General features: G+C 45.8%; 1 protein-coding gene across 1 annotated transcript; it reads left to right on the top strand.

Moving 5' to 3' along the window:
* Window positions 1-8,392: 8,392 nt before the first annotated feature.
* On the top strand, window positions 8,393-16,190 carry LOC146176774 (neprilysin-2-like). The gene is made up of 2 exons (XM_084581383.1): window positions 8,393-9,094; window positions 14,148-16,190. The coding sequence occupies exons 1-2, from the start codon at window positions 8,393-8,395 to the stop codon at window positions 16,188-16,190; spliced, it is 2,745 nt and encodes a 914-aa protein (XP_084437509.1).
* Window positions 16,191-16,472: the final 282 nt, after the last annotated feature.

Genomic DNA, 16,472 nt, shown 5'->3' with positions numbered 1-16,472 from the left:
CTCCTGATGCTGTGCACTCTTTTGCCTAGTTAACCTTCCTGCCTTTTCGTTCTTCTGATTCTTTCTTTTTTTGCCTTGTGCTGTTTCTGTAAGGAAGCAAGGGAGACAAGTTGGCAAGCTGCTATGCAGAGGGCTATCAAACATCCCATCTTCTTGGTGCCGTTTTTATGTGTTCCCATAAAACAAACACTGCAAGCTTAAGTACAGTTTAGAATGACGGCTAGCCGACTACGAAGAGCTCAGACCTTGTCAAAGCCGCATCGTTGACTCAAAGCGAAGCCGACATATGGACCGCCCAGTGTGCATAGTTTGGCAGTTTGGCAGCGCAACAGGGATGAAAACCACGAGCATAAGAGGGAAGCGCGTCCAGGACGGGACGTCCGGTCCCGGTTGCGTGCTCGTACGTTGCCTTTCTTTTGTCGCTCTACTTTGTGAGTGTGTCTTAACTGTCACCGAAAAGCGTTAACGGCTTCATGGAACACACATTGCGCTTTGTGAAAAAAAACTTCAGCTCCCACCACCACTGTAGGCACTTGTCTTTCTTCCTGTCATTTCTTTCTTACACTTTTACCAGCCTCTGTTCACGTTCAGCAGAATTTATTGCAACCACATGTTGCTGTTTTCCCGACTGCGGTGGGACTTCAGCTGCAACCAGAAATCTCCTGGTTCCCCCCTTTCGGGGTCTTTCTTATGCTGACTCTCGGTTTGCTGTGTACGTTCTTCTCCGCTCTTGCGCTCCCCCTCCCTTAGAACGGCGACACGCCCGCTTTGGTTCTTTGCAACCCCACAGGACTCGTTCAGGCATCCCGCCGTATCGGCTGTACCGTAGGTTCGCAGGCGGCGCGCCCTTCTTTAACTTGTGTTCGGGCTCCTCTGCTTTTTTTTCAAGCACTGTCCATATTAACGAGACAAAAATACATGGGCCCAAGTGGGGCGCGTGCATTCTTCCCCTGTCCATTGTCCGGACAGCGAGTTTCCATATTAACGAGGCATAAATACAATAAAAAGGTTTCGTCCCCAGAAAAACTGTCCATAATTCGGGTCGTCCATATTAACGGGGGTCACATTAACGGGGCACGACTGTACAGCAATTTTTCTTTAAAGGAACATTTTTGAAATATTTGTACAAGATGTAGCCAGGAAAAATTTCTCACTTGTTTGCCACATGGGCTCTTTCCTGAACAAAAAACAGTGATCAAATGTATTTTCCTTTCAGAATAAAATTTTTCCTCTAGTTTCTCAATTCTTGTGCTACGTACCTGCCAAAAAAAATCTTTTTTTCTTAGATAAATAAAGAATTGCACAAACAGAGCTTCCTTTTTTCACCCAGTATATGTGGCATGTATGCAGGAAAATGTGGAAAGAAAACCTCTGTGCATGATGCATTGGCTATAGAGAAAATGTTCCTTGAATGCCCGAAATAGCGTTTCCATTTAAATTTTGGTTGCCCGTTCCCAATACTAAACTATCCTGGTACACAGGCTTCGTCATTTTCTTCAGTCTTCATCATCAACTCTTTCTAAACAGATCTCCTTGCTCTTGGCAAAGACGTGTTGGTAGCAAAGCCTTACTGTATAGGTGTTTTTCGGATGGCTTAGGTCCATAGTACAGAACATACCCTGTATAACATATAGGCTCCTGCAGAACAGGCAATGCTTTCAAATGTTGCATATAATAGAGCCCTTACTCTTTCTACAGTATCTATAAAGCACTAAGGAGCTCCACACTTTGATGAGCTTCAGAAAACCATAGGAGGGAAAGGGGGGGGGGGGGGCGACGTTGAAAAAAAAAACTAATGCAGGCAAACACTGACATATTACAGTGGCAGGTATGCCAAAGCTGAACTGTTAAAAATGAAGTACTTACCATTGGGTAAGTTGATCTTAGTTTAGTCTCAAACATTTAAAGGTGCAAAGGACATGGTGAATATGAAGGTGATTCATTCTATCATGTATTCTAATGTAACTTTTTCTGTGGTATATTCCCTGCAATTTATCGAAAAAAAGGAAGGCTTGTCTTTATTGCATTCTCTTCTTTGGGACCAATAACAGCAGCACAAATGATGCATAATTCAAGCTAATTTAATTAACACATTGGCATGCTTTCTCTACATAGTTTTGGCCTATGTTTGTGATGCAAGATGCCAACACTTCTATCTTCAACGACCGCAGCCAGGTGCAACTGCTGTTTTGTTCAGCATTATCATAGTGGCATGTGGAGACTTGTCACGAAGGTTTTTTGTCAGTTTTAAACTAAGAGTGACCAAGAGCAAGTTGTTTGCTGTTGCCACAACCGTGGTTGTTCACTTCATTGTGGACACAAGTCAGCCCTGATGAAAATCTTTTTTCAGCTTTCACTGCCCAGTGATTTCTGGACTTCTATCAATACTACAAAACATTTGCTGGAGGTCTGGGATGTGCCAGGGATGTCTGCTGGTATAGGCACTGAAGTCTACCAGATCAAAAGCCAAACTTGCAGCAGCCATGATTTTTGGGTGGCTCCTGAGCACGTCTTTTTTTTTTTAAGTGCGCCGAAGCGGTAGTGTACGAAACCTCCCTTTCATATGGCTACTCATGTACTGGAGCGACTGGTCACGGAATCAATGACCATAGAAGAAACATGAGCCAGGATAAATAAGGGCCAAATTTACTCAAGCATCTAATATAAGCTCCTGCACATCTTCTTCTTGCCCCCACATGAGGGCTCAGTGGTTACAGCACTCAACTGCGGAACCCGAGGATGCGGGATCAATTAAATCCAGGCCGCAGCTGCTGTTGTTCGTTGCAGGTGAAAACGCAAGGTACCTGCGTACTGTGCAATATAAGTGCACGTTAAGAACCCTAGATGTTCGAAATTGCCAGAGTCCCCGCACTATGGTGTCCCTCGTAGCTCGAGCCTCTTTAGAACAAAAAACACCGAAAAATGGAAAAACGAACTAGATGACGGTTCATTTTGGGCAAAAAAACAGCACACTCTTGAGACAGGGACAATGTGTTGCCCTTTCTTTCATTGTCCCTGTCTCAAGAGTGTGCTGTTGTTTTTTTTCCCCAGGACATTGAACCAAGGGAATTAATTCAAGCATTTTTTTATCAGACAGAAAGCAAGCATGTGTGCCAGTGATATATCTATCGCTGTATGAGGCCGAGAACAACTATTTCACCCGTGCGTTATCGTATCCACCATGAACCATGATGTATTCCTTGCATGTACAATGGCTATATATTTAAGTGTTGTACCTTCAAGTAAGAAAGTTATCAGTGGTGCTCAGTCTCATTCCCTTCCTTGTGTCCGTTCGTGTTTTGCACCTTTATCCAAAGTTTAAGGGTGAAGGTTGCAACAGTTTATGTAGCATAGGCTGCCTCTTGCTACATCATCATCATCAGCCAGACTACACCTACTGCAGGGCAAAGGCTTGTCTGATATTACTCCAAGGAACATGGCCCTGTGCTAGCTCCATCCACTTGACCCGTGCAAATTTCTTCACCTCATCTACCCGCCCAACTTCTGCCTCCCCCTGCTATGATTTTCTTCCCTTGGAATCCAATATGTCCCCCTAAGCGACCATCGGTTATCGTCTCTTCGCACTACATGCACTGCCCATGCCCATTTCTTCTTGATTTCCACTAGAATGTCAGTAACTTGAGTTATTTCTCTGACCCTCTCTGCATGCTTCCTATATCTTAACATTACCCCTACCATTTTTCGTTCCATAGCTCTCTGCGTTGTCCTCAACTCAAGTAGAATCCTCTTCGTTAGCCTACACATTTCAGCCTCATAGGTGAGCACAGGTAAGAACTATTACGTACATTCCTCTTGAGTGATACCAGTAAGCTGCTGGTCATAATGCTTGAGTACCTTCCAAATGCATTCCATCCTAATCTTATACTACTGATTATTTCTCTTTTATGGTCTGTATCTGCAGTTACTACCTGTCCTTAGTATACATATTTGCCTTCCACATCCAGTGCTTCGTTACCTAACATAAACTGCTGTTCCTTCCCGAGGCTTTTGAACCTTACCTTAGTCTGCTGTAGATTAATTTTCAAGCCTATCTTTCTGCTTTTCCTGTCTAGGTCATCAATCATTCTTTGCAGTTCAACCCCTGAGTTACTTAGCAAGACAATGTCATCAGCAAATCGCAGATTATTGAGGTATTCTCAATCTACTCTTATCCTTAACTGCTCCCATTCCAAGTCTGAATATTTCCTCTAGGCAAGCTGTGATAGTACTGGGGAGGTTGTGTCTCCTTGCCTAACACTTTTATAGAAACTTTGCTACTTTCTTTATGCAGAACTATCGGTCGTGTGCAGCCACTATATACGTCAGTGACGAAGGAAGAGGTTAAGAATGTTTTAGAAACTATGAAAACAGGGAAAGCAGCTGTAGAGGATCAGGTAACTGCAGATTTGTAGAAGGACAGGGGGATATGCTATAAAAACTGGCCACCCTGCATATGCCATGCCTGGTGTCATCGACGGTACCAGAACCACGGAAGAACGCAAACATTATCCTAAGAAAGGGGAAGGTAAGGACTTGAAAAATTGCAGAGCTATCAACATACTATCAGCTAAATAAAAGGTATTTACTAAGGGAATCGTTAAAAGAATCGGGATACCCTTAGACTTCAATCAAGCAAAAGAACAAGCAAGTTTTTGGAAAGGGTACTCTACTGTCGATCATATCCATACCATCAACCAGGTGGTAGAAAAATGCTTGGAATATATACAATATAATTATCATTATATCTGTTCATATATGCCCAAGTAGCACACATTACATGGCCCACCAGGGGCCCGTATGGGCAAGTTGGATTTAGGCAACCACAATAACACCCACGAGGGCCCGCTTTAGGGATCAAGCGGGCAAGCCCAAATTGGGCTTGCTCCTGCTTTTTTCATTTGGGCATTATATAGGCGTAGAAAGGGCTAACTGAGTACATATTCCCACATCTGGCCCTCAAGGGTCCCGCTTGGGAAATTTTAGGGCCGATGCAAATGAAATTTGGGCTTTGTGTAGGAAACGCCTGGGCTGATCTAATTGGGGCTGCCCACTCAAAAGCCGAATAGGTCCCGCATGGGCCGCGGGGGGGCTAAATACGGGTATGCCCGCACATTGCCTACATGGGACCCTTGAGGGGTACTTGAAGGAAGGTCAGACGAAAATCTGGAATTCATGCAGAAAATTCCTGGGCTGCCCCAAATAGGGTTGCCCACCAAAAACCTAGATAATTTCCGCTTGAGCGGTAGCGGGGCAGGCAATTGCTCCTTCCCACTTCTGCCCGCATCGGTCTCTTGCGGGGCAATTTAGGGCAGATGCGATGCAAACGTGGGCCTAAAGCAAATAGAAGACGGGCTAGTCCGATTAGGGCTGCCTACGCAAAAACCGAATAGGTCCCGCATGGTTTTCGGCCGGGCTGAAAAGCGACCACACCACCACGCAGCCCACACGGGTATTTCTTGGGGTACTTGAGGGAAAATGCAACATATTCATAGTCCATGCGGTAAAATCAATATCAGCCCAATTGGGGCGGCCCACGACATGCCGCAGTGGGCCCCAAATTGGCCGTAGGCGGGCTTACCGCTCTGAAACGTCTCCACCCTATCTTTAAGGTACCATTTTATTTATGCAAATCATGTTATACCGGCTACTAATTCCCTCTTCTGGAGGTTTCACATAACTGTCCTAAGCATATCTCTGCTATGAATAAAGACTATTTATTTTTACTCTAACAACTACGTTAATTATGCAGTGTCGACAGAAAATATGCAACAGTAACTGTTCCGCTTTACGAGTATGCACTGAACTATACCTCCAAATGTTTCCTGCGGCATTACTGTTCTACACGCACCACCGAAATAAACATTCAGACCAACATGTTGGGGTTGATGTGGGCCAGCCCACATTATTGTAGTGTTGGGAATAAATTTTTCTCATGTTACTGAGTGTCGCATACAAGCAAAAAAAATAGCGCTTAATGTTTCGCAATTGATGATTATTGGAATTCGGGCAGCCCCAAAAATGCCAGATTCAACACATCAGGGCAGCAAGGACTGGCTTTCGCAAATCCCGCGCCTATATAATTCAAGGTATTGGAGGGATTATTCGACTTAAAAATTGAAACCTTGATCAATGGGATGGCATTGCCTGCACAAATGTGGGACCCTTTAATGATTCTGGTGTGCTGCCCACATTCGTCTACCTGGGCTGAATGCGGGCAGCCCTATTTGGGCTGCCCACACGGATACAGATTGGGACCGATAGCGGCAGAATTGGGCAGCCCACGCGGGGCCCCTCTGGGTACGTGTTGCAAATTCCGCGCTGCCCTCATGGGCCCAACGCGGGCCCCCATGTCATAGCCCACTTTGTGCTACTTGGGTGTTCATATATGTTAATATATTATCTGTTTAGATATGCAGAGTGGGTTGCCAAATACCTCATGAAAGTTTTTCAAGTATCTATTACCATAGGTTCTTTCCCGTCCGCTTGGAAGCATGCCAAAGTTATTCCGATCCATAAGAGTGGTTCTACATCTGTTGTCAATAATTTCCTACTAATCTCTCTTTTTGTAGATTTAAGCTGCTTGACCTCATAGTATTTAAACTGCTTACGGCGTACTTTGATAATAACAGCATACTTCATCCTTCTCAACATGGGTTTCGAAAAGGTCTTGTTGCCGGAGTCCTCCACTACGGCGACTCTCATAGCTAGAGCTGCTTTGGGACATTAAACCCCACAAACCATATAAGTTGAACTGTGGGAGCGCAGAGGCGGCTCTGCCAGGCATCTCAGTCCCGCCCCGCCGGGCTGGTGCAGTGGTAAGATGCCCAACTTCTGTGCCGGAGTACCCGGGTTCGAACCCGACCTCGGCGGCTGCGTTTCGATGGAGGCGAAACGAAGAGGCGTCGTGTGCTGTGCGATGTCAGCGCACGTTTAAAGATCCCCAGGTGGTCGAAATTACTCCGTAGCCCTCCACTACGGCTCCTCCTTCTCCCTTTCCACTTTCACTCCCATCTTCCTCCCTTCCCTCACGGCGCGGTTGCGGTGTCCACAGATATAAAGTGAGACAGTTACCGCGCCGTTCTCTTCCTATAAATAAATCAATAAATCAGTCCACAGAAAACAAGTGAGACAGTTACCACGCCGTTCCCTTCCTATAAATCAATCAATCAATCTCAGTCCCCTGCAGGGAGGAGCTTTGTCAAACTATTAAGAAACTTCAAACCTTAAACAGTAAAAATAAGGAATAAAGGTTGGTTGGTTTGTTAGGTTTAACTTCCCAAAGCAACTCAGGCTATGAGAGACGCCGTAGTGGAGGACTCCGTAAATTTAGACCACCTGGGGTTCATTAACGTGCACTGACATCGCACAGTACACGGGCGCCTTTTGCTTTTCGCCGCCATCGAAAAGCGGCTGCTGAGGCCGAGATTCGATCTCGTATCCTTGGGAACAGTAGTCGAGTGCCGTAACCACTGCGCCACTGCGGCGGGGGGAATGAAGAAGGACACTTCGTCTTTGCAGTGACTGTATAAATATATTAATTGGTTGACAGGAAAGGACAGGCGCAGTATCTGTCACACTTTTTTCTGTGGACGCCTAACCGCGCCGTAGGGAAAGGAAGGAAGGTGGGAAAGTGAGTGAAAGCGGAGAAAGAGGAGCGACAGTGCAGGGCTACGTAGTAATTTCGACCACCTGGGGATCTTTAAACTGCGTCGACATCGCACAGCACGCGGACGCCTCTTCATTTCGCCTCCATATCAAGGCTGACTTTCACGATGATAATTAGGATAACAATGCTCTTGATGAAAGTCACCTCTAGCAGTAATCGCTATAAAAATTTCCGCACAATTCCAGACTCAATAAAACAAGCAATAGTAGCAGACTGAATTTTAATTACCGTTATCTTTCTCTTAACATCCAGTGGCACTTTTTAATGTCCTTTTCTAGGGTGGCTGTGCTTTCTTTTTTACCCATCGTCTCACTCGTTCTGTCTATATATGAATGTGAGAAAGAAGATCAGTCTTTCATCTGTCTCTCACTAACTCCCAATTATTAGGTTATCTATCATACAGTCAAATCGACATTATCAATTTTATTATGTCACCTACAACAAATTCTGGCCAATTCCCCACTGTGGGTATGTGCCATTATAGAGAGGGAGAAGAAGAAGAAGAAGAAGAAGAAGAAGAAGCTCGATTCTCTCGGTCCGCCATTTCGCCCCTGTTTTGAAACTCAAGCCCTCAACGACGTAGACAACATTTAGATACGCGAGTCGAGCAAAGCCAGCTTGTCTTCATTGAAAGCGAAGTCACCCTCCGCTAGAAACGCATAGGTTGCCGGGCTCAGGGAGACAGTAGTGCCGGTTTTAACCAACGAGTAGGCATCCTCCGCAAGGATGGACACGCCAAAGTCCAAAACGTCCGGCTCGTCTCCGTCCTCCTCCTCAACCGTTAAAGCGGATGAACCCAAGCAGGAAATGCCGGGCGCCTCTGCTTCGCCCGCGAAGCCAGCTCCATCTCTAAATTTGGACAAGCTGGAGCGCAGCAAATCCAGCATCTCTGCGTCATCCGTTAAGTTGGCCTCAGTTCCGAAGTTGGACAAGCATAGGCGCACACCATCCAGCTTCTCTGCGTCGCACCCGAAGTCAGCCTCAACTGCGCAATCGGAGATGTCGGAGCGTAGAAAATCCAGCACATCTGCGTCATCCGCGAAGGCGACCTTAGGTGCGCAATCGGAGAAGCCGGAGCGCAGAAAATCCAGCACATCTGCCTCATCCGCGAAGGCGGCCTTAGGTGCGCAATCGGAGAAGCCGGAACGCAGAAAACCCAGCATATCTGCGTCATCCGCGAAAGCGGCCTTAGGTGCGCAATTGGAGAAGCCGGAGCGCAGGAAATCCAGTATCTCTGCGTCTTCCACGAAGTCGGCCTCAACTGCGCAGCTGGAGAAGGCGGAGCGGCGAAAATCCAACGTCTATGCGTCATCTGTGGGCTCAGCCTCAGTTGGGAAGTTGGTCGGCTCAGCGCCTACAAAAGACGAGGTCGAGGGAAAAGAAGGCAAGCCTGCGAGGCGTCGTGCTACAGATGAAATGGACGGCAAGGTAAGAGTTTTTTTATTTTTTAGTTCCTTGTACCAGGAGCAAAGCTGCAGCTGTGCCGCGCTTGCTAACACCACGGGGTCATCGCCACTAAAGTACACAAGTACAGCTGCTCATTTTCGCCTGATAATGCTCCTGAGCCTGTACTGCATCAGTGCGGTACAAAATTTGAATGGCTGGATGTCTTTCTGATATGTTTTACAGTGGTATACGATGTCTTCGAAGAGTTGTAGAAAAACTGCTTTTAAACCTTTACATATCAGAAGGAAACCAAAAGTTTCAATCGGAACAGATTCAAGGGGCGTGGTAGGAGACAATCCACTCTGAAATCTAAACCCAACGATAAACCGATGCAGTATTTGTCGCCCTTGGGCTGCTACAATGCTACTTCTTAAAATACTTGCAGTTTACTACTGATTTGTTTTCTTCATCAGTCTGATCATATGCTGTAGCATTCTTACTGATACTGAGAAATATATTCTCCATTTAAATTGTAGTTTCTCTCACACTGGACAAGGTATCGAGATCGAGAATTACTGAAAAATACTGTAAATTCCTAACTTTATTCCGATATTTTTTTGGCAAAGAATAAAGCTGTTCTAACACCAAGAATTCAGACATTTCTACCGAGCTTTCCTACACATCTTGAGGCAGCATGAACTTTAAAAGCAGATGTCGAAAACTGCGCTCTGGATAATGTTAGAGGACAAGTGAAGTACTTACACTCACGAATCATCCTATAAGAAAGTAAAAACGGAGTAGCTTGTCCTCTAGCTTACTCCCTAATAATGCTGTCCCAGCTTTAACGCAGATTTTCATCGCTAGCAATAAGGAAGCTATTCTCACTTGAAAATATGCGAAGTTCTAGCAATTACGTTTACTTTAAATGAGGTTTAATGTGTCCTCAATATTATCTAAACCTCTGGTGCAGCGGTTCACTTCCTCCTTTAAATGTTATTTACACCAATTAAGATATTTACGAAGATATGCTTCTGCTGCCAAAGTATAACATTCCATATGGTTAGTGGTGAAAATCTACCTGAAAAATTGAAGAGAGTATCGTTCCCCTAAAAGTGTGCTAGATTACATGCTACTCCATTTTTGCTTCCTTTTAGGCTTATGTTTTGTTTAGAGTGTAAGGAAATCTGTTAGCACCAAGATTAAATGAAACGTATGTCGTAGTATACCATATGGTGCGGAGCAATGGAATGCGGTATGGTGAAGAGTCGTGATCTGTGGTACCCAGTGGGGCACCGAAAATATAATGAGGCAAATAAGTTAATTAGGTAATTAATTAGAGGCAATGTATGTAAAAGTGAAGGCGAAAATAGTCTCAGCCAATGACTCGGCGCCACAATTAAATGTACCAAATACTAAAATATTTAATTCAAGTCAGTCAATTAAGGTGATGTCAAGGATGTGATGTCACGCAACCAAAAGTAGAGCTGAAAAAGGGCATAGGAAGGGATTGGCGAGCAGTTTGAAATAACCAAAGTCTAAAATGAGTAAACAAGAAGTAATTTAAGGTGACTTCAAGGATGTGACGTCACGCAACCGGAAGTAGAGCCGAAACAGGGCATAGGGATTGGCGTTCAACTTGAAAGTACCAAAGACTAAAATGGGCAAACAAGAAGTGAATTTTTTTTATTCAAACAAATCCATTTACAAACACACAATACGCACAATGCTCCAGGACTCATAGCCAGAGGCTAGTTTCGGGTCCATCACAATATTGTACATTTTAAATGCAGCATGCGAGGACGATACATTGCGTTCATAAAATAAAAAGTCACATTCTCAACAATTTAGAGATAAACAAAAGCAAGCGTACACAATACACACTTCCTCAGAAGAAGAAAAACAATACACCATAACTTCACATATTCATTAGGAACTTTTTCAAGGATTGCACAAAGTTTCTTTTCAGTTTAATATCGTCAGGTATACCATTCCAAATCAAAACTACTAGTGAATTAAGCTACTAGAGGCGTGTGCTGTGCGATGTCAGTTGGTTGATTGGTTGGTTCACAGGAAGGGAAAGGCGCAGTATCTGTCACACTTGCTCTGTGGACACCTGAACCGCGCCGTAAGGGAAGGGAGAAAGGTGGGAGTGAAAGTGGAAAGAGAGAAAGGGGAGCCGTAGTGGAGGGCTGCGGAGTAATTTCGACAACCTGGGGATCTTTAACGTGCGCTGACATCGCACAGCACACGGACGCCACTTCATTTCGCCTCCATCGAAACGCAGCCGCCGTGGTCGGGTTCGAACCTGGGAACTCCGGCACAGTAGTCGGGCGTCTTACCACTGCGCCACCCCGGCGGGGCGCGATGTCAGCGCACGTTAAAGATCCCCAGGTGGTCGAAATTACTCCACAGCCCTCCACTACGGTTCCTATTTCTCTCTCTCTCTCTCTCTCTCTCTCTCTCTCTCTCTCTCTCGCTCGCTCGCTCTCTGTCTCTCTCTCTCTCTCTTTCTCTTTCCACTTTCACTGCCACCTTCCTCCCTTCCCTTACGGCGCGGTTCAGGTGTCCACAGCAACAAGTGTGACAGATACTGCGCCTTTCCCTTCCTCTGAACCAATTATGCTTATGCTACTAGAAGCAACCAACAGCAGCATCTGTGCTTTCGAATTACTCCCATTGCAGATTCTGCAGTGCTTTTTAATTTTTATTTGGAAAGCTTTTATTGTGAAATAAGTTGTATAAGTAATCATATTCAAAATGACATGAAAGCCTGCTCCTCTTATAACGTTTTCATTTGCAGAACGCTCATTTTGCATGGGATTTTTCTAAGAACTCCAGTCGTGACGCGCTCCCCAGAACAAACTAGAATGATTGTCACTGCCACGCACGCGTCCGGTTCGCTCATGTTATATTCAATTTAATTTTAGGCTTTCCTTCTTTGCCCGCCGGGGTGGTGCAGTGGTAAGACGCCCGACTACTGTCCGGAATACCCGGGTTCGATCCCGACCTCGGCGGCTACGTTTCGATGGAGGCGAAACGAAGAGGCGTCCGTGTGCTGTGCGATGTCAGCGCACGTTAAAGATCCCCAGGTGGTCGAAATTACTCCGCAGCCCTCCACTACGGCTCCTCTTTCTTTCTTTCCACCTTAACTCCCACCTTCCCCCTCCCCCTACGGTTCGGTTCAGGTGTCCACAGACACAAGTGTGACAGATACTGCGCCTTTCCATTCTTGTGAACCAACTAATAATAATTTCCTTCTTAGCAAACCGAATTTAGCGAAAATTCGCCGAAGTGAAGCATGCGCAGATATTTAACTCTCCCTACCGCTACCAGTGAGAATCATTAGCTCTCAAACTATAACCTCGCGCGGATATTTCGGTGCATTCCACGTTACTTACGGGCATGCTGTGCCATTTGGCATGTAATCATCCAACTAAAGTTTAGTATTCAGTGTTTTGTTTTTCGACGCGCTACTTTCTGACTGCGGCCGGAAGACGTTTTTCACATATTAGTCCGCTAAGAATGACTTCCACGACGATTTCGAATTTTTTCACATTGCTTACAAACACGCCTCGGCATACAGCACGTAATCATAGAACTAAAGTTTAGTTTTCAGCGCTTTTTTCCTTTATTTCGCTCCAGGTTGCATATTTTGAACGGTTTGGAAGGGGCGCAGGCGTCTAAGTGTAAATAAGAATGGCTAGCTCAAAACCTTTAGAGATCTCGTGACTTCTTGTTACTTCAATTTCAGTTATGAGAGATGACAAAACCCAGGCTGTAACATGGGCGTCCGGCCACCGGTTCTTTCGTTTTGTCGCTGGCCTCGTTTTACGTGTATTATTGGTCTCTGAGCCGTAACTTTGACAAAGGATGCCGTTTGACCTCTAAACCGGAGGAGTGGCCAGAGTCATACGGCACGACATGCCACAGCTGCGGTGGCCGTAGCCTCATCGCTCACTTCTTGCCGCGTTCCACCGCTCGCCTAAAGGCGTAGCCAACCACGTGATTAAACAAGTGACGCGCCGCCGCTTCGTGGGCCGCCACAGCGGCATCTTCGCCGCAGTGCGGCAGCTACGATCATTTCCAGTACTCACTCCGCGCAGCCATGGAAGCCGTGCCCAGTGAGAGAACGATTCGACTTAGAAACCAGGCAAAACAATCTGCAAAAATGTTTAACTAGAGCTTCCGCTCGTCTCAGTAGATACAGCAGATCTAAAGCACAGCATTTTTTTTTTTTTTTGGTACTAAAACTGCCATTCAAATGAGGAGTTCTGTTTTTCCATGTAGTGGCCATGTGAGAAATCGAACATTCTGTACATCCCAGAAAAAATAATATTTTTAATTTTTAGGTACGAGGGCAATTTTACAAGTTGTGGCTAATTTTTTAGCATCTATTTTAGCCCAAAAGAAATAATAGCAACGCATAGTTTATTATTCACAAAATAATAAAACCAAAACGTGTAGCGCAACAAAGGAGGCTATTTTAAGCTACCAAAAAGAACGCCCATTTTCCCCCTGTAAGGAAAGAGAAGGGAGAGAACAACACCGAACCTTGGCTTGAATTGCTTTCAACGTGTATTAAAACCAAGGAACTTGGGAAGGAAACACTTATGGGAAACGCAAATAAGAGCATCAGGGAAAGCATTTTTTGTGTGCTGTTTTTGTGCTGTGATACGGCTGCAAGAATATATGCAACCACTTTGCCCCTTTTGTCGATGGTAAAATCATTTGGCGAAGTCTCATATTCATTATTTTTTCTTTTCAGAACACGATTCCAGGAGACCTATCAACAACCGTTCCAATACTTTCAAAAATTACGACTTCTCTTAGGGGCTCCGACTCAAAAAGCAGAGTAAGACGTGAATAGCTTTTATTGCGGTAACGTTGTCCCTATGCTGTTCTGTGATATTTTAATGCATGCCATTCAAATTCGTTTATGTAACAAACCGAGGACTCCTAAACCACACACACACAAAAAAAAACAGGCTATAAAGGTTGCCCACTTTATTCTCACTTTCCTGATCATTAAACAGAGATACGGCAGCTGGACCCTAATTTCACGCTTATGAGTTCGAGCACATGTTTTGCTTTTCAGTACACCAAAGTGATGACAGCAGTTGCGAGCGAAGCAAGATATCGCTCCAGGGTGATGAAATTCATCGGCGCCACCGCCATCTTGCTATCCGTCATCGGCGTGGCACTTCTGTGGTATATCCTTTCCCCGCGTCCCCCCGAGAAGCGTGTGGCTTTGTGTTTAACAGTGGACTGCCGCAACTTCGGCAAGGAGCTCAGCTCAGCCATCAACCGAGCGGCTAACCCTTGCGTAGACTTCCACAGTTATGTGTGCGGGGCGCGGGATGACCCCAAACGTCAAGAGAGCACGCAAGACCGTATGAAGAGCGCCGCGATCAAGCTGGCAGTGAAGGAAGTCGAAACCGATAGACCTCAACTAAGCAAGGCTACGCAGTTTTATCAAAGCTGCATCCGAGCCAGTGAGCATAGGAATGAGAACCTCGAGGCGTTCTCTGAGCTACGGAGTTCCGTCGGTCTCTTCTGGCCTGAGCACAAGAACGAGAACATTCACCCGCTCGATGTCATGGTCAATCTGGCAGTCAACTGGGATATGAACTTTCTTTTCGACATGAGCACAGTTGCCATGCGCGATTCCATTGCACTGCTGATATCTCGCGGTCAGCTTGACAATGCCTGGGAGCTGTCAGTGAGGAATCAGAAGTCACGTGAAAACTACCAGTATTACGTAGATCAACATCTTGCCCTTATTGGCGCTCGCGACGCGCTGAAGAACATTACGGCAAGTGACCTTCTGAGCTTAGAAACAGCCATCCTAGATGAGAAACTCGGATATATTTACGATGCACCCGTTCAGGAGTGGCTCAGTCTAAACGCTATAGGCACGAAGGCGTCAAACCTTCCTACGAGTCTCTGGCTCAGTTTGCTTGCCAAGCATGATGAACAATTTAATTGGACGGCTGAAAGCATCGTCATTATCGAAGACGTTAAAATTCTTGACAGCCTACAAAGGTTGCTGATGAGCCTTGATAACGACAGGCTCATCATTGGGCTGTCTTGGGTATTCATACAGACTCACCTGTGGGCAGTGTACGGGGAGCCGTCAATCAGGTTCCCAGACATGTCCGATGACTTCACGAGGTTGAGGAGCCATGCATGCGTGGAATACGTCGAGTCACGCCTCGGACTTCTCGGATTCTGGAAGACAATGAATGACCGATTCGGCAGGACAGCAGACCGCCTACACGTCTTCAGCTTCTTGCACAGGGTCAACGAGAACGCGAAAAGCATCATCAACGCCCTCCCCTGGATGGATGAAAAGAGCAAACGGACGGTCTTCCTCAAGCTCGACAAAATGACCCGTTTAATTCTTCCCGGCAGCAAATTCTTCAACAAAAAGCAGACGGAGGAGCTCTACAGCGTGTTCCCCAACATGACTGGCAATGCGTTCATGGTGAACCTCCTGAACGCGTCCAGAGTCTACCGCCAGCTTCGTAACCATGATCATTTTGCGGACGTCTACAGCGTCAGACTGTTCCCTCGCATTGGACGTGAGTCGTACCTATACTTACCGAACATCATGAGACTAGCCTTTGGAAACCTCGACGCACCGGTGTTCTACAACAATGCCACACTAGCGATTAGGTACGGTGGCTTGGGAGCTTTCGCAGCTCGTCAAATGGTCAAAGCATTTGACGATGTTGGCGTAACGGTGGACGAAATGGCGCAAACTCGTCTGTGGCTCGGCTCCACTGCATCCGCAGTGCTCTCCCAGAAATCTCACTGCAACGTAAGTGCTCGCACGGAGTTCCGGCCGCTGCGTTTGTTCCCGGTCATCCCCGGTTTGGAGTTAGCTTTCCATGGCTACTTGTCCGCTGTAGGTCGCGACAAACGCATCCTTGAGGACTTCAAGGTGATTCACCTGGAGGATTTCACGGACGATCAGATTTTCTTCTTGGTGTACTGCTACACAATCTGCGCGAAGCGACAAACCAATATCGACGAGTGCAATGTCCCGCTGAGAAACTTTCCGCCCTTTGCCACAGCATTTCACTGTGCCGAAAACACTCCGATGAACCCTTCCAGCAAATGCAATTTTTTTTCTTAAGAGTGTTCATTAGCCCAGAACTGCGTTGGGACTGATCAAGAATTTTTATTGTTTCAGTAATTCATGCACAAATGGACTGACGAAGTACCAGCGGGATATTACAAAAATATCTGTCATTCTGTTACAGAACACCTTCAACACTTTGTATCCGTAGACTGTTCTTGTATCTGGTTTTCATTATTAGATGTATGTATATGCTACGTGCTTTTACAGGTAATACTCGAGATAGACCATTCTACTCTGATGCCCGCGCCGTTTAATCACCTACACGCTTGATCAAAG

Source organism: Amblyomma maculatum, chromosome 10, assembly GCF_055883805.1.
Source record: "Amblyomma maculatum isolate TAMU_Amacu chromosome 10, ASM5588380v1, whole genome shotgun sequence".
In the NCBI taxonomy this organism is placed as follows: Eukaryota; Metazoa; Arthropoda; class Arachnida; order Ixodida; family Ixodidae; genus Amblyomma; species Amblyomma maculatum.
This window is presented reverse-complemented; position numbering and strand designations above follow the sequence as displayed.

What these genes read in the sequence shown, in the direction of transcription:
- LOC146176774 (XM_084581383.1), top strand. Translation starts at nt 8,393, where the DNA reads ATGGACACGCCAAAGTCCAAAACGTCCGGCTCGTCTCCGTCCTCCTCC. An exon ending in CAGATGAAATGGACGGCAAG is followed by an intron (nt 9,095 to 14,147) that starts GTAAGAGTTTTT and finishes TTTGCTTTTCAG; the next exon opens with TACACCAAAGTGATGACAGC.